Raw genomic sequence first — 23,944 nt, 5'->3', positions numbered from 1 at the left:
TTACTATCTTAAATTTTAATTATCTAATGTATGTAGTTTAATTGCAGAACAATTATTTCTTTCTGCATAACGCATGATAATAATCCATAAAATATCTCCAAATTGGTCTGGTACCAGTTGTAAGTACAGTGTTATGTTAGGAATATTACGGTAAACTTTTACAGAAACGTTTCAATTATAATTTACTTCTAAATTAAATAGCAAATATTTTAACTTGGCAGCATAGTAAATGTATTAACATTCTCCATTTATCAGAACAAACAAAATACAGAAAATGTGGTTTAATCCCCAAAAATATTTATTGATATGAGATGGAAAATTCTATACATGAAAATGATGTCTACATGACTGAGTTGAATGGTCTTATTATATCTGTAGTAAAGCTTAAAGTCAAAAAATAGTCCTTTTTTTACTCCAAATATATTGACATTATATGGCATTGAAAAAATAACGCTAAATTTAGTCCTTTTAACAAATAATTCAACATTCATGCAAAAAGGTGTACCTGGAAAATGTAAAATTCAACACAGCATGTAACAAAACTGTATTCCCACTTTTGAAACGGATACCATGGATTCAGTCAACTCATACGGTCTACTCTACATGATCACAAAACGTGCTGATGCCACCAGTAAGACTAAGGATATCATCATAAACAACATGAAACATTTATTTAAAAAAGTCAAGGCACTGTGGGTCTGAGGCAGCACTGTGTTCTACGGAAAGACTCGTCCATATGACAGTTAAGGATTCCCTCTTGATGACCAAGCGCAGAACGACTCACTCAGGCAACTGAGTCAGTAATTAGAGAGTTACTGCAATTTAACAAACCTACCCATATTGAGGGATGACGCTAAGAAACAGGAATGTTGACAGTTTTAATGAACGGTTCATGGACAATATGTGAAAGCAAACCTTTTGCTGTGAACTTATAAAACAAAAGTCCTTTGAAATAATTTTTCCCCTCTTAGGTTATTGTCCAGAGAGAGTCACGTTTTGTGTCTGTTCTGTCAGATGTCTCATTCAGAGTTTTTTTCCCATCCCTTGGCTGATATGTTGGAGCCACTCCTTCAACATTTGAAAGCTTGGTCGAGCAGCAGGATCCAAGTTCCAGCACTGTTTCATGATGTTATACACCACTTCAGGACAGCCGTCTGGGCAGTCCATTTTGTATCCCTTCTCTACTCGAGGCACTACGTCTTTTAATGGCTAGAGGATGGAAAGAGTTGTAGGAAGAGTGTTGACAGAAAGCATCATTTAAAACAAACAAACAAACTAGTATGATCCCTGTATTCTATTCCATAGGGAGAACAAGCCATGTGACTAGTTAAAAAACAGTCAACACAGTATACAGTACTTTTCCTAAAACTAAATTAAACAAAATAAAACAAAATATAATTTTTTCACATTTTCCTTAAAGAGGAATGTAGTCTATAGCCATTGTTTTAATCCTGTTACTTAATTTCAGGTGTGTACATTACCTGAAAGAAAACCTTTTTAGATAGTACATATATTCTACTTTGTTAGGTTCTATAAAAGTCACACCACACCAAAATTGTAGTCTTTAGTATGAAGTATTACTGCAATACTGTAAATTCATTGCTGATTAATCTCACTCTTAAATCAAAACCCCAAATCCTCCTTAACATGTTGTGTATGCTTCTTTCCAAATATTAATACTTACAATTCTTGGGTAAGGCACTCGACCAAAGGAGTAAATCTCCCAAAGTAAAATACCGTAGCTCCAAACGTCTGATTTGGTGGAAAATTTCTATTGATTAAGAGAAAGACATACATCTTAGAGTGTATTTTCAACCAGTGGAAAGTACATGTGGCTCACTACTCAACATGCAGCAGTCCTTGTAAACAAGCCTACCTTTTCTCTGAGGGCCTCTGGTGCTGTCCACTTCACAGGCAGCTTAGCGGTGTCCTGAGTGGAAGACGCCTCCTTGGTAAGACCGAAGTCACTGACTTTGGCCATGTTGTCTTCTGACACAAGAACATTGCGGGCTGCTAAGTCTCGATGGACAAAGTTATTGACTTCCAGGTATTCCATGGCTTCACAGACGTCTCTATAAAAGTACAAGAAACCACAGCTCAAACCCCGAAGGACTCTTTGCCTTAAACTATCAACCCTGGGATCAAAAACATACAGAATGAATTTCTTGGTAATCCAATAAAACAGGGACCATCTTTAAGGCGACACTGGTCCGCTCATCAAAACAGCTCCACTAGTGATCAAAAACCACACAGTGTACCTTTACTACAGTATAATTGTGGATGTAGACAGCTGCAGTCTTACGCACAGTGTAAAATTAAGGAGAGCACCTCCATCAAGTACCGTCCGGCCTCTGGAACGCAAGTAATCAACCAAACAGCCCTGCAATCAAACAGACAAGTGATATTATTATAAAAGTACTTTGGATGGTGATACATAGTGAGTCTGCCACCTACCTTGGCCATATACTCAGTAACTATAAACAGACTCCCGTTCTCCTCTACGATGACTCCAAGTAACTGCACTAGGTTATCGTGCCGTAGTTGCCTGTGAGCAGCACACAAACAGGTTATGCAGTTTACATATTCCTTGTTAATTTATGGTTCTAAAAAATAATAACACTGTCATAAAATATGTCATGTTTCCTTACGTCATGACAGAAGCCTCAGCGATAAAGGCCTGCGCTGTAGCATCATGTTTTATGCACTTCACAGCTACTTTGGTCCCTCTGTAGTCTCCCACCATGACATCTGGAATGATCGCAAACAATAACAATGAACTGTTGACTCACATCTAACACTGTCTACTTTCATTCACCCTTCTTCGCCCTGTTTGCCGCTGCCTTTCAGTAAACAATACTATCTATGAACTTCTTATTATGCACTGAATTTTCTATTCCTTGATATTCTTGTTTTTATTTTTATTTTATTTTTTAATTATCTTTTGAATTTTTAAATGTTGAACTTTATTTTATTATTGGCTTGTTTTAATGTTTTTTTGTTTGGTTTTTTTTGTTTTATGTAAAGCACTTTGAATTTCATAAAGGTTTTATACAAATAAAATGGCCTTGCCTTGCCTTCTTCTTGATACAAAACCAACAATAATACAATAAAAACATTCATTTCAACCATGTGGGACATGAGGGAATGTTTCATTGTTAAAAGTTAGTGACCTGGAATTTAATGTAGTTCAGCAAGTTTGTATGGTTATTGTTTTACTTGACTATTATCAAAACCTTTGTACAAATGTAACAAAACATGTTAAGTGAATGCTCAATTTTTGTACTTGTATACTTCTTTACATAGTGTACTTTAAAATTTAAAACCAGTCATGCTCCATTTTTACTCCCTGTTAACATCTTCATAATCCATATCTGAGCCCATCCACATGTAAGATATAAAATAAAACTGGGCCCTTGTCCTCTGCAGTGTAAACTTGAAGCTACTTGCCTCCAAACTCTCCTTTCCCAATAACCTGCTTCAGCTTGAGGTCTTTTCTGCTCATGGACCAGCCACCTGTTGGCAAATTAAAGATGAATATACAGCTGAAACAGAACAGGCTCGTTCAAGCTCATCATTAACAAAAAAAAAGGCTACCATGACACGGTTGCATAAATTGGAAATTGAGACTTACTCCTGGAAAACTCATCCTGAGCAGCCACCGTCCCCTCCTCCAGCTTTGGCTTTATTAGTCTGGTGCACAGGCCATCTGCATCTTTGGTGTAGTGCTATAAAGAAAGCAAACAATGTTTTATAGACTATGTAAGCATAGACCTGTGCCACCATTGATAGAGCTTCAATAAAAACACAAATGACAAAATAACACCACAGTTTAGGGGCAATAAAACTTGAGCATTGAAAACGTGAGTAGTGTTCCAGAATGACCAACAGAGGGCTGTGTAGTCAAGGTAACTAAATATATAATGGGCAGCTGACAGTTTTTACCCTTATAGAGGTCAGACTAAAATGACTTAATTCATTATTCTGTAGAATAAATAGAATGCTTCTGTTCACAATAAGCATGCTTGACAGGAAAATGACTCATTTTGAGAGTAAAAGGGCTGGTTTCTTTTTGAGGTTAGAACTCTGCACCTCGGCATGCACTCTTCCTCTTTGACACTTCCTGTTCATTATTTGTTCCAGGAACTGTATGTGGTCTATGAGGTAGCACAGAAACACGAGGGCACTAAAACAGGAAAATACAATAAACATACAGTAGACGAAAGCTCTATATAGCACTGGAGTGAGAAACACCTTGTTGTATTTATAAAACCAACCCAAATTTGAATCTCTCACCTCAACCAGCTGCATGAGGTTTTCAAAGTAGCCCTCGTCATCGATGGTGAGCTTGCCGTCGGTGTAGACGATGCGGTAATGCTCCACTTTGCCGTCGCAGCTCACACACAGGGTGTAGTCGCCGGGGAAGTTGGTGCTCTCTCGCACCAAGAACAGGCCTGGTTCAGGAGGGTGAAGCAACCGCTCTGCCTGCTCCCGCGTTATCTTCCCATGAAACCATCTGGGAGTGGAAGACCAGAGAGGTTGAAGAGCATCCAAAAGAAAAGAGACCACCACAACACAGATCTCATCACTGTGAATTAAACAGTGTTTTAAATGTAGCACAACAATCCTTAAAATGATGATGTATACATTATACAAACCAAACGATTGAAATCTACTTACATTACAAAGCATATAACAGGTACAACATCTAAAAGGAATGCAGTACAACACAACAGTTCTGCAATAAAGCTTCCCTTTGTGAAGTTTTAATGTTGAGTTTTGGATTCTGTTTAAGAGTTGAATTATACCACGTTATAATGATACTGAGAAGAGGATCTGATATTTTGTCCACTCAATCTATTTTTAGCATAAGCATATTAGTATATCCTCTGTCAGCACTGTTTTAAGAGGCATTAATCACAACATCAGCGTGTAAAAGCAGAGAAGGCCAAATGTAATTGTACCATTTTCCAAAAGCCTTTGAGACATTTTCATCCCTCCTTGTTTATTGCGATTCACAATCTTATTATTAACCTTAAATGTGCCATTAATGCAAATAAAACAAATACTGTTTTGGAGATCCAGAGGTAAAGATTACAGTCATATTTTGCATATCTACCGTGACCAGTTCTACTGAGAGGGTCACAGAATGTTCAGTAAATCCATTTGCATCTGGCTCCAGAGAAAGTTACATTTAAATACCACACAGAAAGCCAGCTCTTTGGAAGGCTGAGGGGAAAAAAGTATCTTCCTTTCCCACAGAAACTGAAGCAGCTTCCCTACGAATCAATTTCAGTTCTGTATTAATATCGATTGTATTTAATATCTCATAGACACTCCACTTAGATGCCCCTAGATCTCCTTAACCATTACACTCTCAACTTTTCTTTAATATCATTTATATGATTTTAATGTAAATAAGGAGTTGCTGTACAAGAGACCGGATGCACAGCCACGCTGTTCTGTATGCATAAGACCTTGTACTGTGTGTTTGTAAACATGCATAAACATAAGTGATGATTTAGGGTGAAGAGTGGCTGCTGGTATGTCTTCCTAATGGCTAGATTTTGTTATTTTCATCAGTTTCGCACGACCTTTCTTTGTATGTTTTCGCCAGTGGCTGTTGTTGTCTTGGTAGTTTTCTCTCCATGAAGTCATTCGAGACATCATTTTATGATCAAAAGCTCTATAAATAAACCTGTCATTCATTGACACGCTTACATGCATGCACACGGAAACCCGTCATGTGGACAAATGGGGAGATTTTTTGAGATTACTTCAGTCTGCGATAGAAAGGAAACAACAGGAAACTACGCAGAGCTCAAGCAAAGCCGAGCTGGAAACAGACACAAGTGCACTGCAATTACAACACAGCCCGACCCAACTGTGGTCTCCACTCACATAACTACAGCGCCGCTGCCACGACAAATAGCCCATCTGCTTCACACAGCCATAGGAAGGGGGAAAAGTCGAGCTATTTTAGCCGTTGCTTCAGACGCCACACTGAGCAACGTGAGTGTGGCAACTTGTGAGATCTAGACAGCACATACATGAACCATATCCTGTTTGCTTTGAAAGTGAAAGATTTTATGAGGACTAAACAGATTATAATAATCTGTGTACTCACGGCATTAGACTCAGCTTGCCTTCGAATTTCACACCTTCTCTCTTCTGAACATAGTTGGCTGGAATCGTTCCCTCGCGACCTGCGGAATTCTTCGCCTTGTACCAGTTTGGATCCTGAAACACAACACGTGAGTCATGCTTAAAACAAATAAATTCAAATTCAACATGACATGTGTTCTCATATTCACAAGCATACTACAAAACTCAGAAGGAAGATAATGGAACATAAGTTGGGCTCATGAAAAACATTACCTTTGTGACAATAATAATAGACAACACGTCTCCTTTATTGAAGGGCAGGTCCTGCTCCGATGTGCCTTTGAAGTTGTACCTGGCCACACACTCCGTACCCTGTGGCCATGGAGTCTACAGGAACATGGGCAAATCGCTCATTAGTAAACAAATGACTCATGGGACATGTCGCGATGTGTATCTGGGCTTTGACATGCACACAGGAGGCCTATCTTACCTGGACCTCTGTCATGGTGAGGTGGTTCGTTCCTCTCACAGGCGATGTTTTCTAGCTGCTACCATTAGAGCTGGTCAACACACACACACACACACACACACACACACACACACACACACACACACACACACACACACACACACACACACACACACACACACACACACACACTTAGTACTCACATATGCTCAAAGATACTCACTGAACCAAAAACAAATTCTCAAAAAAAGACTGAAGAGTGAATTTGTGGTGCTGATGTGTCGTTGTGGATGTTCAATTCATAGTAAACAAGGCAGCTATTATCAGAATGCACTTGAGTGTCGGATCAGACGGCGTAAAAATAACTTGCTGATACAGAAAGCAGAACTAAGACGTCCTTTTTAAACTTTCACAACTCCGGCAGAATGTTTCCATGACGCAGGATAATGCAGAAAAATGGGACTTCAGTTCAGTGTGTTAATGGATAATAACTCTAAAATCTACATTCCAAGTATGTTTTGGGAGTACTATTCTCTTTATGAATAAACGGCATAACACTTGATCTACATTGCATTCTGTATGGTTACTTTTGACCAAAAATGGACACACATTGGTTCTCCAGCTAAGCCCCAATGACTGGCCCTCGGAGGAATCAAGATAGCTCTCTTCAGCGCTGGAATGCAAACTTGTGGTGAGATCTGACCAGACCCGAGGGACTCATCCAGCCCAGCGTTTCTTCACGTCAATAAAGCAGCCACTGCGACTATAACCTTGGGTCTGAGTCACCCTGGGGCAGTGTTTCCATGATACATGCAAAAACAAATCAACAAAGAACAGAGGCGTTACAACGGATTGATGACCTGTGGATTAAGTCATGCTCAAAACCCCACTTCCTCTCTTCCTGTATCAGTTCCCATGGAGAAGTGGTAGGTCTCAATGGACCGAGCTGAGGGAAAATCCTGCCTCCGATAGATCGGTCACTTTACATGAGGTCACATCCTCCGACACGTCCGTTACTTTGCGGTCTCCCTGTAACTATCAGACTGTGGGATTCTTAAAAACATGAACCAATACTTTACTTACTCTTCTTTTTAAAATCATGTTTCTCTGATTGAAAACATAATCTGGAATGTCTGCTTTGTCACCCACTGAAATAAATGACCAGCCTCTTCACAGACACCAAATGTGAGACTATAAACTCTCATGTGTCCCAGAGAGGACTGTCATCACTCAGTATGATGAGGATGGACAGGATGTAGTCCCCCATGGAGTACTGCAGCTGTCCATCAGGCAACATTTCCCACGCCCATCAACCCGGCGACGACATCCCCATTTTGCATCTGCTCATCCCATCTCATCTTTACACTTTGAAATTCCACAGAAGTGTGTAGAAGGTCACAACAATAAAAGAAGACTGAAAATTGAACAATTGGTAGTGGATTAATGATGTTGCTTATTAAAAAATACAGCCATTAGAAGACTAAAAAGTGCACTGGGCTTCAGATTTTAAGACTTGCCGAACTGATAAAAAGTCAGGAAATCATCAAGTTGAAAAGAAGACCATGAATGGCCTGCACCCAACACTTGTCAAGAGATTTCACTCTAAATAACAAAAGTCAAACTGCTGTTAGTGGATGAGGGGAAGTGCAGTCATGGGATCACGAATGTCAGTAGGATTGTGTCAATGTTTGACTTTCATAACAATCCATCAGATTGTTGTTGAGATGTTTCAGTCTGGACCAAAGTGGTGGACCGACTGATGACATGCATTGAGCGATGCGGCTCGCGTGGCTTAAAACTCATAGAAACTGGTTGAGAAATCCATCTTCTGACTCAAATTTCTCATACCGTGAAGCAGGAAATCATGTCTGTGATGCTCTGAAAACCGAATGTGTCAATTGTAGCAGAATTTGCCAGGACAGAGTGATTAGTTATTATCAATGGGGCCAAGGCAGACACACAACAAAACGTTTTAATTCCTCTCTTTTGGAACAGTGAATGCAACACAGCATTCTCAGTCTGTCATGGTGTCACATTGCCATGTCCAGAGAGCTCTACATGGAAGCACAGCTTGCTCTTTTCAAGAAGTGGACAAGGCCATTATTGTGAGTCGGCTGAATATCCACTGACCCCTGGGCTTCTCCTGACCCCTGACTCAATGACGCTGTACAGTGAGTAGCTTTATGATTCAGTTCTGCAGGTCTGGAGATATGAATTGTACTTCACGATATATTCGATGAATACAATCAACTTGTGTCTGTTGGTGAGTTATTATCATGTTCTCTTTTAAACATAGAATAAAAATAACCTCACCTGTAAAACGTTTTAAAATGCCATGATTCAGCGATTGCTATCAGAGATATTTTCTGCAACAGGATTTACGACGTCTGACATAAGTTACTGAAAGCAACAGGAAGTCAGCAAACTCGGTCACAGACTAAATGTGAATGGAGTCCGGAAAGAGCACAAACTCACTCCAAAGTCCCGAATAGAGGTGTCATATGTCTTCAGACAAAGTTAATGCAGCTATTATAGTCCAATTTGGCATATTATTGGACTTGATAAGAATCCCATTGTTCAAACCAAACCGGTTGATCAACTTTTGACTCTTGTCTTGTGCAACTTGTAGTCTGAACTGTACAAATCAGTGGTAGCCTGACTGCACAAAGCAAGACAGGACAGGAATGTAGAAATATCTTCTTTGGTCGTGTTTAAATCTGCCACTCCCTCGTCTCTCTGTAGAGACGAACATGCTGATGGCTCGAGGTGTTGCAAAAGCAGCTGGTATATAGTGAAGTGTGGATGGTGGGAGGTCCTGTGGTCACTCAAAAGCAATGTCGTACTTTTCAATCCACTGCAGTTATCTGGCGGAGTACATTGCAGATTAACACTTAACATAAAAACCAAAAACATATGATTAAGTTAGGCTTGAATAAAGATCAAATCATTGGCCACCGTTTGTGTTAGCTCATGACTCCTTACAACAAAGCAGCGTCTACTTGTCACATTTCAGTCTATGAGCAGTTCCAGCAATGTCTCTATGTTTTCATCTAAATAGGTGTTCAAGGCGCAAAGTCCAACAACTAGGGGTGGGTAAAAATATCGATACAGCAATATATTGCGATACTTTGCCGCCCAATACAATATCGATTTTTCAACAAAGATCGATTTAAGGGTTAGGGTTAGATTCATGTTTAGACGTGTTGTGAATGCAGTACTTTATCCTTTTCAATATTTATTCCAGTGAATTGTATGGGAAATAATAAAATGCAGAGACTGTTTTGAATGAAATAGTTTTGACTCAATTTGTCCTCTGATCAATATCATCTGATGTACATATACAGGTACTTGTGTTTTCATCTTTATTTATATCGCAATATTGTGATATCGTGATACGTATCGTATTGTGAGGTTATTGCCAATACTCACCCCTACCAACAACGTTATAATACAAATAAGTGTAACAGAATATATTTTTTCTTCTTTCATACAATATTAATAATCTCACAATCCCTTCAGTTTTTCTTATGACATTTTGAAGGAGCTGACCCGTAAATTGGGAACCACTGAAAGAAACTACTAAATGATAGTAGCTAAAACTAGGTCCACCTTGATAAGTACTACAGTAACATGATGCATGTTAATCATATAACATGTCACTCACAGGGGGCATTTATATATGTAAAAGTGCTTTACTTAAGTAGCATTTTGAATGAATAGGTATTTTAACTTAAAGAATCTGAATATGTCTTCCAACACAACCAGAAGTAAGAATGTATGCTGAGCATCGTGTCTGTGTTATTGACTGTGTGCCACAGGGAGGGTCTGGGTAATGTACCCCTCAGCCTGACCCTCCAGTCTCAGGATACTCTGCGACTGCTTTGATGCTGCTGCTATCATCACTGTTACAGCAGCAGGCAGGCAGGGCCCAGAGCAGAGAGAAGGAAACAATGATTTGCGTCCAGGTCCCCCGAGCTTTTATCTGGCAGATATACAAACCGACATGGGTGGTAAGCAATGTGCAGAAAAAGAAAGAGCACATGCCAAAAGCTCACCCAGCTGTGTCTGAAAGCCTGCAGATGTTCTTGAGGCACCTCAGAGGGGGAAATCACCTCTGTCTCCGGGACAACAGCTGGACTCCGATGCAGCAGCGCTGCTCACTGAAACAACTGTCTGCAGGATATAAGACAGGAAGTACACGTCCAGTAGGCCCTGCAGCACAGCCATCAATGTATCACTTTATTAATGGTCCGTTTTCCATTTATGCATGTAAAATAGCATCATATTTATCATAAATAACATCAAGGGGAAATTCCCCTTAATTTGGTATCGAGGCCTTACAATAAACTTTGCATTTTACTACCATCCAAAGTTCGAACAACACAATGAAGGTCTTGACACTTATGACACTTTGGGTATTTGATGATTTAACTAAATAAACACGTTAAAAAAAACACACCATGTATGGTAAAGCTGCGGTGCCTGAGTGGTGGACGGACACTTCCTTGCTGAGGTGCTATGCACACTGTGTACAATACTGCTCTGCTGTTGCAGCCATGCATGAGGCATTACAGCGTAGCTGTGGTTTCATCAACTTGTGTCACCAGCTTCACCCTCCTTTACAGTTTGGTCACACACTTCACAGACGAATGCTCTATGGACGACTGTGATGCCAGCAGCAGTCAGGCTTCAGCCTTTTTTCATTAAGCTGTGTCAGCAGGAGAGGGTCATCACCCCAAAACAGACCCAAGAGGTTCTCACTTCCTCTCTCTAATGCTTCCATTGAGCTTGTTGAGTGTGAGTGTGTGTGTGTGTGTGTGTGTGTGTGTGTGTGTGTGTGTGTGTGTGTGTGTGTGTGTGTGTGTGTGGCTTTTCCGGTTTTTTGATATATGTTTCTTGAGACTGACAGACAGAAAATGCAAAAGCAAACCATTGGATAATAACCCCACTACATGTCACACATTCCAGCAAGTGGAGCCATGCTTTGCAAGTCACTAAGTGTCATGATGTCCCATCTTGAGTCATCAGATCAATACTATTATCGATCATGTTGTGACAGAGCAGTTGCACGAGGCAGCTGCTGCAGCACCCCAGCAAGGCAGAGGAAGTGGCAGGTTGAAGGATTTTAATAAGGAAATCACATATCTATTGAGAGTATTTTTGGTTTGACTGTAAAGCACTTGATTATTATGTAGGCCTTCTTGCCACAACAACAATGTTTTCTGATAAACGTCACCAATAACACAGGGAGAAGTGTGCAACGTTGACAGGTCGGCTCTGTGTTGGAAAGGTATGCCAACAACACAACAACTCCACTGTAAAAAAAAAAAAAAACTAACTCACCTGTTTGCAGGCAAAAACAGAGACGTTTGGGTCAGCAGGTGATTTCTTCTACTGTCCGAGGTGCGTGTTCATCTGAGCGACGGCAGACAAACTCCCATTCACGGAATAAATAACCGTCTGTTGATGTCGAAGCGCACAACACAGCAAGTCCCGATGAGGAAGTGAAATGAAATCTGCCTCAGGTGACTTCAGCGGTCTGAAAGCATCTCGTTCAAACCTCCCAAGGCTGTTGTCGGCGCGCCTCCCGTCAACATCATTTGGAAGATCCGCTTTATGTCATGAAAATGTACTTTACTACAAATGTGTCGCTGCAGTCTCGACGGGTCCTTCTGTGGGACAAAAAATAGGCGCGATAACTCAACCGGTTACACGCAGCGATGAAGTAAATAGGAGAATAACGTGAGTGTACTTTTAGACACTCCTTTCCCCGTCAGAAACATTCAACTTTGTTTGCCCCACCTTGTTTGAGCGGCGCACATGCGCGTTAATGGATCAATACATGCATTTCTGTCCAACTGCTGAAGGAATTTGATCATCGGCGTTTCCAAAGAAAGTCCACAAACATAAAGCAACGGTGAACGTTTTTTATTTTGTATTATCTGCGGAGATGACACAATATTTTTGGACAAGAACCACGACAGTGAACTTCGCTCCCAACAGGAAACAGTTGTTCTGTCAATACTTAAACCTCCCCTGGCTGTTGTATTAGTCCCCCCCTGCAGACTAATGGCGCATTAACATGAACATCAAGTGTAGATCTGAGAATTTGAAACATGTATAGTAATTTTACAAATCTCAAGAATCATAACCTGCGTTTGAACTATTTTACATTCATACACGTTTCCTGTTAAACACAGCAGATCACCACACTGATCACATTTCGTAGAGAAATCGCACTGTTTGAGGAAATGGTACGTAAAGCTGCCATTAGAACAGAATAAGGAAGAGACATCAAAACGTGTTTTAATGGCCCCCTGGCGGCCAAAGGCAAAACACTCATCCTGTACGCTGGCTGACGTTGCCAAGACGGACTTGTCTCAACAGATGTGACGTTTCACATCAGGCTGGAGGAATGTTGAAGAACACAGACAGACATATAGACAAACAGCCTTAGTCCATATCAGGAGGGGAAATAAAGGTTTAAACAATTGCTCATTGAACATATTGATTCAAAGATGGAACTCAGTGCAGTTTGTCACATCTCGATTATTTTGAGATTAGATCGATTCACTCAAATGCATATGAATCCCAAATATATAAGGCATTAGAAAACACTTGCTATTTTGTCAACGACAACTTTGATAGAAGGACTGTACCAATGTGTTAGAAATGTAGATGCATGTCTTCCAGGCACCCTAGCTACTATTCATTTCCAGACAACATGAAAATCTACTAGTCTCTTAAAAAATGAGTGAATCATAGATTAATGTAATAACATCACATCTGCATGTATTATATGGTGGATCACTTTATTTACCAGATGGCTTTGGAATGAGGTTAGATTACAGTGACATTCAGATTTCTTTCCCATGTTAAGTCAGAGATTTTCCAACTAAAACGATTTAACACAATGTGGTATTATTTTTTGACACTTAGGCTGTATTTTTTGACACAATCTTCCAGATATCTTGTAATATCATGTAAATACAATGGTATCTACACGAAGCCTCTGCTGGTTAACACTTTTGCTTTCTCAATAAAGCACTTGGCTATCCCACCCAGATGCACTTACTCCTCATAGAACTAATGTACAAAAAACAGTGGTCCCATTCTCATGTTGATGTGTTAGAAACTTAATGGATGAACTCTGGAATATAAGGCGCCAATATCCAAATGGTCTTGGAGGGTGAAAGATTCAATCTGCCATGTTGACCATTAGTCCCATTATGCAGAGTGCAAGGGGATGACAAATTTGCAGCCAAAAGGAGAAATGTATTTGATTCCCACTTCCTGGAAGACCTGGCGAGGAACACCTATGTCACACAGATAAACCCTGCCAGCCCCCTCAGCCAGGGGAAGGGGGAGGCAAAGAGAGAGAGACCACTTGGCCTCGACAGCCTGCCCCTTTCCACTACCAGGAGGGTCTATGCTGAGCACTGGCGCTCGGTTTTGATTCGCCCAGTCTGCAGCTGCTCGGTACCAAGGCTGTTCCATCAGGAATGTGTTCTCGTGGCAGTCCAGGCAGTTTATGATTAAATCCACTGGAGTGTCTGGAAGGTCTGTGGAGTTAGAGAGAACGAGTGAAAAACCTGACTTCACATAGAATGCAAAATGTAAACAAAACATACACAAAAATAGAGTAGAAAATGTAATCAGAAAAATATGCCCACCTTTGATACTTGACACCTGTTTGCCACCAGTCTTGTTGAAGAGTGTGATTTCGCTGGTGACTGAGTCGAGCATCTTGACAAAATTTGGCAGGAACAAGATGACCTCCACTTCATGATTGGCCAGGTGACGACCACAGCTGATGCCCTGAGCACCCTGAACATGAGGGCCGCACAGAAGAGCCACTGTGGGACGCTGGTGTAAGTTTTTTGGAGTGAATCTGGAAGAAACATGAAGAAGAAACTAAAGTTGCTTTCCTGAATTTTGCAATCTGAATGCCAGTAAATTAATATTTGGCATACAAAGCAATAAGCTTCATGGGTAATTTTTAAAAATGTATGAACAAGTTGACATAAACATATGTATATTAACTGACATAATGTGTCATATGAACACATCATTGAGATCAATATATTAGTTAAACTTTGCTCCATGTTGTGACATCTTATTTAATTCTGCTTCTTTTCTTCTTATTTAATAATGAATTTATTCATTATTAAATATTTGGGGTCTTAAATCAAAACACTACAATAATTGAGAATTTTGTTACATCTGATATTTACCTTGCTAACAACGCTCATCAACTGTAAACATAAATGTAAGTAACCAATTTCAATAGAAATTGAACACAGAACTACTTGGCAGATCGTTTTTGCAGGATACTAGCTCAGCAGGCATTTAAATACAAGTAGGCCTCAACTGTCATCGAGCTAAAGATGTTTCCATCAATTTTTACAAACCATGACTCCATGCTTACCTGTTGGGCCCACCCAGCAAAGTCAGTGCCATCTGACTTGCACACACTCCCGTCATCTCAAGTCTTCGCTCCAGTGAGAGACCATGACGCTCAGCGACTGACAACAGACGCTGGTGTAGTTCATAGGATATACTGGGTACAACAAGCCCAGAGTCTGTGTGGCAAAAAGGATAAAAGTATATATATAACAGTGGATTTCACATACTTTGTTTACTCCTAGCATTTGCTTGCTTACAATGTGAAACGACTTACCAGTGCAGTACTCTGTGGCCCCAGGCTGCGGTACCGTAATCTGTCTGTACACAACAGGTTTGGCCTCCAGGATGTTTTCATCGTGACGGTACCGTGTGGGTGTCTGCTCTTGAGGCGTCCCACGTGACCGTGCACCATTACGGCGCTCTGATGTGTCAATTTCTGAGAAAACCGCCGCTTTGTCAAAAAGAGCCAAGTTTCCTTCAAAATCAAAGTCTGTGCCCAGTCCGTCATCCATGGCGTCCCCAAAGCACTCGTCATCTCTGTGCTTCATCTGACCATTCTTTACCCCGTTCTTTTTCGGTGTCACTTGGTTTGCCCCTCGACTACTTGAAGACCCTGATGGGGAAAAATACACAGTAAATCTCAACAAGGCAACAATAGCAATATAATAATTATTATGGGACCGAGCTGTACTACATTGCACTTACAGGAGTTGTGTCTTCGACGAAATCCTTTAGGCTGGCCAGGCACGTCCAGGTGACGATCTCCGTAGCTTTTCGAGCAGTGCTGAGGAGAGTTGAGTTTCTCCAGAGACCTGGGGTCAGCCTTTGGGACTGTCACTGGAGCACTGCCTGCCTTCGTAGATGCAGAAGAGTTGCTCCTAGCGTTGCCATTTCTGATATCTAAAATCTTCAGTTCCTTTATGTCAATGGCACTGCAGGGGGAGAGAGGTAAAAATAAGATATTTAATTTACAGTAACAAACACTGACTATCAATCAGCCCAATCTGTGAAACGCATCAAACGTAAATGAGCTTTACCTGAATGTGACCTCGCGAACAGGACACTTGACGCCATTATGGAAAGGTTGCCTTAACGAGATGGTTTGGCTGGACTGGTCCACAGACACCACCTCTCCTTGATAGACTCCCAGCGTTGGCCCACAGTTAATTGACACCAAACTTCCCACCCAATCCGCTGCCATGACTGCACAACGTTTAAGGACAGAAGTTTTAATTTCATAAGATTTGTAAACAAAAAACCCAAAGACGTTTAGTTACATTTACAAATCAACTTTCTGTCAGTAGGACATTAGAAATACAAATGGCTTGATGTTATCGAACTTATGCTAACTGACTAGCATTAGCGTCGGCCTGTTATCGGTCGTTAATTCCAAGACGCAAAAGCTGTATTTGATGAAAGACGTGGGGTTAACGTGCTGTACCTTTACGAAACGGATGCAGAGTACACCTTTCAAGAAGACAAATAGATGAAGTGTCAAATTTAGCACTGGAAGGAAAGCTGTAGCTTCTTTAAACGGCTAGCTTTTAGCTTATTGAATGGTCAAAAGATGCTACTGCTAGCTTCTGGATGACTACTTCCGGCTTCCCGTATACGTTGTTTTCAAAATAAGAGCGTAACTGTGAACATTTTAACATAAATGAAAATAGTCTAAATCTTTACGTTTACTACGTAGCGTGTGTGACTATTTTAACATTAATCTGGATGTGGAAACCTTGAAGGATGGAGCTGAATAACTGTCTAAGTGGCCTATGCAAGAAACACTCTGGATTTAGTCAGTTGCATGCAATATTTCACACTGTGCTGAAGAGTATTTGCATGTTTATGCAGCCACTAGACTACCATGGCTATAGACAATTCATTCAATGCATACATGCAACATAAAAATCACATACCTAAAAGCCTAATTTAAAAAGCATTTTTTTCTGTGTTCCTAAAGGAAATTATAATCAATCCAGATCCACATTCACTGACATAAATAATTAAGGGCTAAGCTTTGTGTATTATGATCAGTGTTTGTGAGATGTTCTTAACAACTCACATCCACAAACAGTCAGCAGAGTGAGTGAGATCATGTGGAGACTATCTCAGAAGTGTTAGCACATGACACACCCATCCTACTTCCTCCTGTTTACCTGGGTTACCATGGATTTACTTCGAGGGCTGCACACTGAAACGCTTGGAATCAAAGCTGTGTGTCTTACAAGCAGAGCAGGTGGACAGGAGAGGGTTTCTGCAGCAAGGTACTGTGAGATAAAGCAATTTTGTGCAGACTGCAGCTATTAAATCAAAACATTTCAGTTTATTTTCTTAGCAATCACATAATTATATAGACATACTTGTATTTACATTTAGAAAATGTGTAATTAACCAGTTAATTATAAGACATCTTAAAAAAATCTGTAAATCACAACCACACACACAAGTTATAATTATGTGTTTAAACTAGTTGTTGACCATCATGCAAGCAGTGGAAATATTAAGACACAGATCCAAGAATAGCCACAGACCTCAAGCTGTCACCTTTGTGCGAAGACCTATCCCGGATACTTAGGCAGACACGTGGGGGGATGAGAACTGTAACTTCTCCCATACAAAAGGGAAGAGATGATTCGGATCTAGGAAGACACTCTAAAATGTTTAGGCCCTACAGAGGTGCAAGTCCATTTTCTCTCAACTCAGACCTCGACATGTGGGACACTAAATCACGCTTTACAGCTCAGGTAAGAACTGGTTCTGTAGAACTTGTTGTTGTAGCTTTTTTTTTTATATAAATGTCTGTTTTTCTTTCTTAGACCTCAGCATGGTGTGGGATGGCATCTGTCTCTGGGACAGGATTTCTAACCAAAGTCAGCACAAGGTGAGAGGGAGATTTATATAGTTTTTATGTGAGAGTGTTCATTTTTAAAGTCAGGCTGGTGATATATGTTTTGGCTGATGCTCTTTCAGCACATCTGGCAGCACCAGTGGCTTTAGGCAGAATGACCCAGGTCTAAGGAAGTGGCAGTCATTGTCCCATCTGGCGCCCGAGGGTGCTCCACGATCCTTCCCTCCATCTCCAGGGGCCGAGTTAAGGGCAGCCCGTGGTGAAAGTAGCTTTAGAAAAGCAGGAGGGGTGCAATGGCTGCAGGATGCTCACGAGCGTTTAGACAATCAGCTGGACCGCCTGAGGACCAGAAATCCACAGCTGAACAACAACATAACTACCACACAACTGCTTGACATGAAATATAAGGTACGTTTTGAAAAACATGGAAAGAAATTGCAGTCACCCCTTTTTTTGTTGCACTTTTCTCTCTCCTCTCCGCTGGTGGTTTGGAATGGTTTTAAAGTTTTTCTGCTTCATTCATTCAAACCTTTATTAAAGTTCACTGACGTTGCCCTCATTTACAGTGATGAGTGACACAAAAAGATAAACTACAAATGAAACACAAGATAAAAACAAAGATTAGAAAAAAGATGAGATCAAAATGTTATTGATATACAGTGGTTTGAGCTCATGGTTATGAACTGCTGAAAACAGTCAATCCAGCATTATTGTAAAGTTGAAATAAACAAATACAAATGAGTGTTTGTTATGTGTTTCATTTGCACTCTGCGTCCTAATATGTTTGCACTAATGCGTTTCAGGAGAAGGAGGCAAGTGAATCATCCCAATCTGAAACGAGCCGGCAACATGGAGAGCTTCATGAAAAGTAAGTGCGATAAAAGACATGGAAAATTTGAAACACTTTAGAAAAGATTGAAAGTCCTCATGTGAAATTCACTCACAAGGGTCCTACAGCTTGAGAAGGAGCTGTTGCGAATGAGGTCTCCTTTGGTCAAAGGAAGCAATGATCAACCAACCGACAGGACATTCCCACTGCGTCAAGAAGACTTTAACCAACAGGTGTGTAAGTTTCATATGCCATGGAAATAGATTTCTGTTATAAATAATACATTATTCTGTATTTTGTTTGTCATGCTCTTACACTTGAATTCAGCTGAGGCAGAGGGTTGACACAGAGCTGTGTCAGCTGAGAGAGGCTCTGAGAGATGCTGAGCTGAGGGCAAAGACACAAGAAGAAGAACGAAACCAGGAACTGCAGAAACTCCAGACGTCTACAGAGGTCAGAAATCTAACATTTTACTGCTGATTCTTTTTATACTCAATCGCAAAGATATGCTGCAGCTGTCTGTTGCATTTCATTTCTGCGTACCTAGACGCAGAGAAGACTGTTGAGTGAAATAGAAGAGTTGAATCAAAGAAGACAGAATCATTCTGAAGTGCAAGAACAGCTGAGTGACGCTAACAATAAGATCAGCCAAGCATGCCTGGTCAGTTTCCTGTCTCTGATTCAGTATTACACCTATGCTACAGGAACTTTACCACAAACATCTTTAATTCTTCTCAGGAAAAAGCCATCTTGTCAACTCAGGTGCTGAAGCAAGAGAATGAGATAAAAGAACTGAAAGTCAAACTGACAGAAGCCCTGTCTGACCAAAATCATCGGATACAGGTATATTCCTATATTTAACATGTCTGACGTATCTAAAACCAAAATATAACATGGGATTATAGGACAAGCTTTTTTGCATGTGCAGGAGAGGGCAGATCTGCACCAGAGGGCCCCGGAGCTACAGCTGCACACAGCCCAACAACAGTCCCACAACACCAAACAGGACCAGCAAACTGTTCTAATGAAGGGAGGATTACAGGCTCTCAGAGAGGTTGCAAACTTCAAATGTGCATATTTTTGTTAAGTTTCACTTTTTAGGAAATCTTTATTAAATGATCCCATCTGTCTTCCAGGCAAATGAAAAGCTGACACGTGAGCTCAGGATAATTAAGCAGGAAATGGAACAAGCACAGTCTCAGCTATGGGATTTAAAAGCAGAGAGGATCACCAACTCCAAACAGATCACAGATCTGGAGGCCCAACAATGTCTGCTTATCAGAGAAAAAGAAGAGCTGTTGAGTAAAAGTCATGAAGGTGGACATGAGGAGTTAACCGATATGAAAGAACATTGCCGCCAGCTCAGGTGAGATGTTGATCAAGCACCTTTCTTCATATTGTAATGTAGTATATTTACCCTCCCTTTACTGAAACTCTCAAACTATTTGTTCAGTGAGTCTGTGGAAGTTTTGGAATTAGAAAAACAGAAACTGCAGGATCTGTGCCTGTGTTTGGAGGCTAAGGTCCTTGAGAAGGAGGAGAAGCTTCACCTGCAAGAGGAAACGCATCGGAGACACAAAGACGCAGTGAGAGTCCAGAGCAGCAAGGAACTGAAAGCTGTGACCTCACACTGGGCAGAGAAATGGCAAAAGGTGGCTTTGACCCTGCAGTCCACACAGAAGGAGCTGGAGGAACTCAAATGGAACAACTCCAGGAATGAGGTAAGGCTATCCCTTGGAAATAACTTTATACATCAGTTGATTTAGTCTAATCAATCTTATTACAGCTCCAATCTGGCATCTGGGGTTATTTAACAATGTGAACTTTAACAGAAGGAATCAGACTCGCTGCTAAGGGTTGAGCTTGATGCATGCAAACAAGAGCTGGAGCTAGAGAGGAGCAGTCAGGCTCTGCTTCGCCGGTATGAAGATAAAGGTGAATGCACTTCTTTCTGAGCAGAATGTGGCACCTACAAATATTCTCAACAAGATTACACAAATTGTTTTATTACTTAACCACAAGGGGGCGTTAAAGTGCTGTGACCTTTTGCGTTTGCAGGCGCTAAGAGCTCAGCACAGACTGAGGACACAGGGACACAGACAGTGTGAGTGGATTTTGATGAGATTTTCATTTTCAAAATGCACCATCAGCAAAAAATGTTCAGAGATTCAATTCTGTGATGTTTCTCTTTATCATGTACACTTCATCAGCTTATCACAATCCTCTTTGTTATGGGAGCCGCCGTCGGACTCGCACAGCAGCCAAAACAAAGCCCCCCAGGTAACGAGATGTTCCTCCCTGGCTGACCTCAGTGTGAACTTAATAATAATAAGGGCGGTGGGGAGTGTGCAGTAAAGATGCACTTACATACTATGATGTATTTTTATGTAAACGTGTTCATATTTTGTGTGTGCATACTGGCAGTTAACTGTAATGACTAATAGGTGTGTATACAAAGCAGTGAGATTCAATGGCGGAAGCAAAACCTGTCAGAAAAAGAGAAGGACATGAGGGAGGAATAAGCCTTGTTTGAAAGTTGGTGATGATTGTTTTAAAGACTGGGAAGTGAGTGTGTAACAGGTTTTCACCAGCTGTGAAAGGAAGGAAAGAAGCTTTTAAGTGAATAGAAATGCGGGGAGAGATAAAATTAGGCTAAACTCAAGGTTTCTGTTCTGGAGCTCAAGGTGTGGTCGCTATATAACATGTTGTCTCATCAAGCTATGAATCAAATACATCATAGATTTTAACCAGCCATAAACCAGCAGCTGTGTTGAATAATCAGCACATCTCATCTTTCTTTATCATAACATAAGTTAATCCTTTTCCATGGCAGGGAAATTAACAATTTGTTTATTGTCTTCTTTTCTTATGAACGCTCGTGATAGAAGTCCTCTGAAGCTGATCAAGACAATGGAGGCCAAGCAAATGTTTCCACCTCTGACTCACTGAGGGCCCAGCTGGAAGGTATAGGAGCCTGCTTTGAAAAGAAACCTACAAGGACATTGTGCTGATGTTACTGTCTGGCTCACCTCTACAACTTCTACCTCCACGTGTTTCCAGTGAGCAGGAGGAGGACTAACCAGCTGCAGCAGGAGGAAGCACCGGCAGTCCAGAGGCTTCAAAGACCGAGGCGGCTTTACCCGGTAACAGTTTGTAAAAACAACATCTTCAATGTTGGTGAGGAACATTATAAATGACAGACTCCTCGTCTACAGGTTAAAGATGAGAAACCATCTGTTGAAGTCAGTCCAGTTCAGACGGACCAGCAGAGGAGGATGGTCACCGAGCAGGTACAGTATATATTGCATGATGCCTTTCTTTTTTCATCCAGCATAGTGGCTCTGTGGATGGTAATGTCAGACTTGCCATCCGCTACTTTGGTTTGAACTGAAACCTCTTATTAATTAATAAATCCCACAATATAAAATAAATGATTCGGAAATAGCCCATTCTGCATAATGGCTGCTTTGACTTTTGTGTTTTTACTCCACTTACTCTGTTGAGTAAAAGTTGAGTTGAGCATGTAGTTTAAAGCTCAGCCTATGGGGCTGCTTGTGTGGCTGGTCTTGTTTTATAGCTGTCATAAATGCCAACACGCCTTCCAAGAGCAATATACTATATTGTACTATATTTGTAGTTAAAGAGTCTGTTTAAGGAGCTCGAAGAAAAGGAGGAGAGAAAGGTCGACAAACCATCAGTAGCAGGTCAGACTGGAGCCTCCTCACTACAAGACTGGTCCCAAACACCTAAAGTTATAAAGGTAAGGAACAAACCAACATATTATTTATAGAGATTAAAGAGATTTCACTAATGTGAATATGTTTTTTTCCATTCAGAATTCAGTGGAAAGGAGGAGCTGGCAACAGGGCTCTGGTTTGATGCCAGTATTCGAGGAGGATGAAGAGGGCGGTGACCTGCCAGGAGGGGAGGAGGGAAAGCCCGCAGACGAGGCTCATGCTGAGGAAAACCTCCACAACCAAAGCCAACAGGTTGTACAAGCTTAAATTACACCGAGCGTATCGGTTATCAAGTCGAAAAATCCACAAACAGTCTAAACGGGTTGTATATGCAACAGCTAAATGACTACACCCACATTAAAAAACCTCCACCCACCACACCGTTCAAAAGACCTGCTGTACTCGCCTGTCTGCATGCTGGCATTTTCATAAATAATGTATTAGCATCTGCAACTGATGCAAATTAATATAATTGTTGGAATAACATATCATATCATAAAATGACCGCATATTTATCCATTACACACATACACACGCACACACACACACACACACACATATGTGCACTAATCCCAGTTTCTGCTTTAATCAAAGAGCCCACAGCACACAGTGAGCGGTGTCAGCCTGGCTGCATACTTAAACTCTATGTGAAACAGCTATAATCTCACATATGACTCTTTCTACTGGGTAAATAATCGGATTTGAAGCCGAGGAGTGAACCGGTCAGCTGGAACACATCTGACTCAATGATTAGAGGCGAGGAAAGAGTTACAGTGTGTCACTGTCTTGTACTGAAGGCCTGTGACTACCAAAATATGCATAAGCAGTCAAAAATACAGAATTAATCTGCAACAGAGGTCTTTTCCTGCAATCTAAAGATGAATTGAGAGATTTGAAAGCGTTATCTCCTCTGCCAGATGTCAACTATGAGTGCAGAAATCCACAATCTGAAGGCAAAACATGAGAATCTGCTACCAGGTAAAGTTGTTCATAAATCAATGATCATTAGTGTAGAAATGTGCTGTGATCTGTTTATAGTTTGGAGCTTTTGGGAAAACCATGGGATGGTCTTTATCTCGGTCAGGGACATATCCACAAATACTAACGTGTACTAAATAGCATGGAGCACATTGTTTATTCAACCAACAAGCTGGTATTCTCATCACTATTGGTGGATAACTCCCTGATCTTTATCAATTTCTCTCCTTCTATCCGTTGCCTTCTAATTTCTGCATGGCTTTGAATATAAAATGGATATGATTTTGAAATAGTATTCTTTGTATAATTATCTCCCCCATGCTTTCTACTTTAGACACACTAACGTGCAAGCAGCCAATCCAGGACTGCCCTCCTACAGACCAGTCTCACTGTTCAGATGAGATCGATCTGCAGCAGAAGAGGCACCCCTTCCTCTATCCTGATGGAACATTCCTGGCTGAACTTGTAGATATCTGTAGCCCTGATGAAGATGAAGAGGAGGGAGTCCACAAAAATTATGTGTAAGACTAGTGCATTGGGCAAAGGTTGCTGTCTTATCATTGCAGGATGCTACAGCA

General features: G+C 40.9%; 3 protein-coding genes across 4 annotated transcripts; 1 reads left to right on the top strand and 2 right to left on the bottom strand.

The window, feature by feature from the left end:
• Positions 1–280: 280 nt before the first annotated feature.
• Positions 281–12,309, bottom strand: LOC311018040 (tyrosine-protein kinase CSK-like). Of its 2 annotated transcripts, none has more exons than XM_084016777.1 (13): positions 11,915–12,309; positions 6,593–6,662; positions 6,376–6,489; positions 6,125–6,237; positions 4,294–4,513; positions 3,632–3,725; positions 3,448–3,513; positions 2,649–2,748; positions 2,455–2,545; positions 2,307–2,380; positions 1,877–2,072; positions 1,685–1,771; positions 281–1,209 (listed from the first exon to the last, which is right to left on the bottom strand). In XM_084016777.1, exons 2-13 carry the CDS (start codon positions 6,605–6,607, stop codon positions 1,024–1,026), a joined length of 1,356 nt encoding a protein of 451 aa, XP_083872903.1. In that variant the 5' UTR covers positions 6,608–6,662; positions 11,915–12,309; the 3' UTR covers positions 281–1,023. The 2 variants fall into 2 exon arrangements, with proteins under 2 accessions (XP_083872903.1, XP_083872904.1); XM_084016778.1 differs by lacking the exon at positions 11,915–12,309 and adding an exon at positions 10,627–10,693.
• Positions 12,310–13,515: 1,206 nt separating this feature from the next.
• On the bottom strand, positions 13,516–16,549 carry edc3 (enhancer of mRNA decapping 3 homolog). The gene is made up of 7 exons (XM_084016776.1): positions 16,419–16,549; positions 16,015–16,180; positions 15,683–15,909; positions 15,252–15,590; positions 15,000–15,153; positions 14,245–14,462; positions 13,516–14,133 (listed from the first exon to the last, which is right to left on the bottom strand). Exons 2-7 carry the CDS (start codon positions 16,176–16,178, stop codon positions 13,799–13,801), a joined length of 1,437 nt encoding a protein of 478 aa, XP_083872902.1. The 5' UTR covers positions 16,179–16,180; positions 16,419–16,549; the 3' UTR covers positions 13,516–13,798.
• A 2,251-nt stretch (positions 16,550–18,800) lies between these two features.
• On the top strand, positions 18,801–23,909 carry LOC311018832 (uncharacterized protein; the record flags this gene model as incomplete). The annotated part of the gene is made up of 16 exons (XM_084017901.1): positions 18,801–18,884; positions 18,979–19,104; positions 19,390–19,494; positions 19,580–19,705; positions 19,788–20,017; positions 20,105–20,372; positions 20,484–20,586; positions 20,710–20,755; positions 20,862–20,931; positions 21,537–21,615; positions 21,712–21,794; positions 21,867–21,941; positions 22,289–22,411; positions 22,488–22,640; positions 23,306–23,366; positions 23,701–23,909. The coding sequence occupies 16 exons, from the start codon at positions 18,801–18,803 to the stop codon at positions 23,889–23,891; spliced, it is 1,923 nt and encodes a 640-aa protein (XP_083874027.1). The 3' UTR covers positions 23,892–23,909.
• Between the last annotated feature and the right edge of the window lie 35 nt (positions 23,910–23,944).

This window comes from Eutrigla gurnardus, assembly GCF_963514095.1.
Source record: "Eutrigla gurnardus genome assembly, chromosome: 9".
Taxonomy (NCBI): domain Eukaryota; kingdom Metazoa; phylum Chordata; class Actinopteri; order Perciformes; family Triglidae; genus Eutrigla; species Eutrigla gurnardus.
The sequence above is the reverse complement of the archived record's forward strand: the minus strand, read 5'-3'. Positions and strand labels throughout refer to the sequence as shown.